This window comes from Buceros rhinoceros, unplaced genomic scaffold (assembly GCF_000710305.1).
Source record: "Buceros rhinoceros silvestris isolate BGI_N320 unplaced genomic scaffold, ASM71030v1 scaffold23205, whole genome shotgun sequence".
Taxonomy (NCBI): domain Eukaryota; kingdom Metazoa; phylum Chordata; class Aves; order Bucerotiformes; family Bucerotidae; genus Buceros; species Buceros rhinoceros.
In genome coordinates, this window is record NW_010411450.1 from 9,933 (window position 1) to 11,193 (window position 1,261).

The 1,261-nt window shown below is 40.0% G+C and overlaps 1 protein-coding gene across 1 annotated transcript in view; it reads right to left on the reverse strand.

The window, feature by feature from the left end:
- Positions 1 to 292: 292 nt before the first annotated feature.
- LOC104493367 (LIM/homeobox protein Lhx2) overlaps positions 293 to 1,261 on the reverse strand; it is a gene marked incomplete at its 5' end in the record, with an annotated part of 8,341 nt that continues 7,372 nt past the window's right edge. The window contains one exon of the mRNA XM_010136031.1: positions 293 to 1,084. Coding sequence (XP_010134333.1) covers positions 797 to 1,084 — 288 coding nt within the window. The remainder of the gene's footprint in view (positions 1,085 to 1,261) is intronic.

The following is a 1,261-nucleotide window of genomic DNA, read 5'->3' on the forward strand; positions in this document are numbered from 1 at the left end:
TTTCACGCAGCAAAAATAAGCCTAGTTTTTCTGTTTGAATTTTAACATTATCTGATAACTCCTATCTGCATCTAACAGTTACTCCTCTACAGTGAGGACGCCTAGGCAGTTGTACAGGCTGGATTTCTCACCCATAGGTACGGCAGGAACAGGAGGGATATATAGGTCGTATATAGAGCTCACCCTGGGCAGCTGGGTGTTTGAAGTGCAGTTTTCTAATCCTTTTAACTTCAATCAGCCTATCTTGATTGTGACACTAGTTAAATGTAACTGCAGCCATTACCAAGTAGTTTCCATAAGTGGTTTTATTACTGGTTAGATTTTACAAATTCTGGTATTCGAACAGACTTCGACCTTAAAATTCTAAAACAACAAAGCAACCAATGAAAGGCTTAGGACTATTCAAAGTAACAAACTCTTAACATTTTTGCCCTGGTCATAAATATACAGAGAGAAAAAGAGAGAAGTGGACATGGAATCCAAAGAATGTAGATAAAACAGTATATAAGGCACATGGCAGTCTTTGAAAATACAGAAGCTTTAGCCAACTTAAATTAATTGCTGTTTCCCTTGCTCAGTCCACAAAACTGTACAGTTACACAAATGTTGTGTTGCAATAGATCTTCCAAGTTATTCTTCAGTCCGTACTCCGCAATACCAGAACACTACTTTTCCTTCTGTTTTTAGGAGAGATCCTAATTGTGGTTAGTCAGTTGCTCAAAGCCTCTATTAAAATACACTTGGAATTTCAGCTAAGAATAATTTCTTTTTTAAAGAAATTATTAGGAAAGAGTCATCAGAAAAGATTTGTAAGAGTTGTCTGTGAAGGACTTCGAGATTCGTGAACCTCAAGACTTCCGGGCACTGATGTCAAGACAGATGTCACAGTAGGCATGGTAGGGTTAGTCAAGTCCGTTAAAGTAGTGGGAGTGCTGGATGGACTCATGGAGGCATTGGATATTTCTGAGGCAGGACCTGATGGGGTCCCTGCTTGGAGTGTTGAGTCCGAAGTCTTATCCACCCCTGTGTTTTCTTGACGTAAGAGGTTCCGTCTGAATTTGGCTCGAGCATTTTGAAACCAAACCTGAAATAGTTTAATATAACAGGGTAGCATTTAAAGAGCTGCAGTGTTTAGAAAAGCAAAAGCATACTCACAAACCCACCAACGCTTGAATTGGGGAAGGTGTTTTTACTGGTAACACGTTAGAAAAGTAGCCCCAGTCAGGAGAAGTGTCCTCTGCATGCCTGTAAAGCGTTCCTC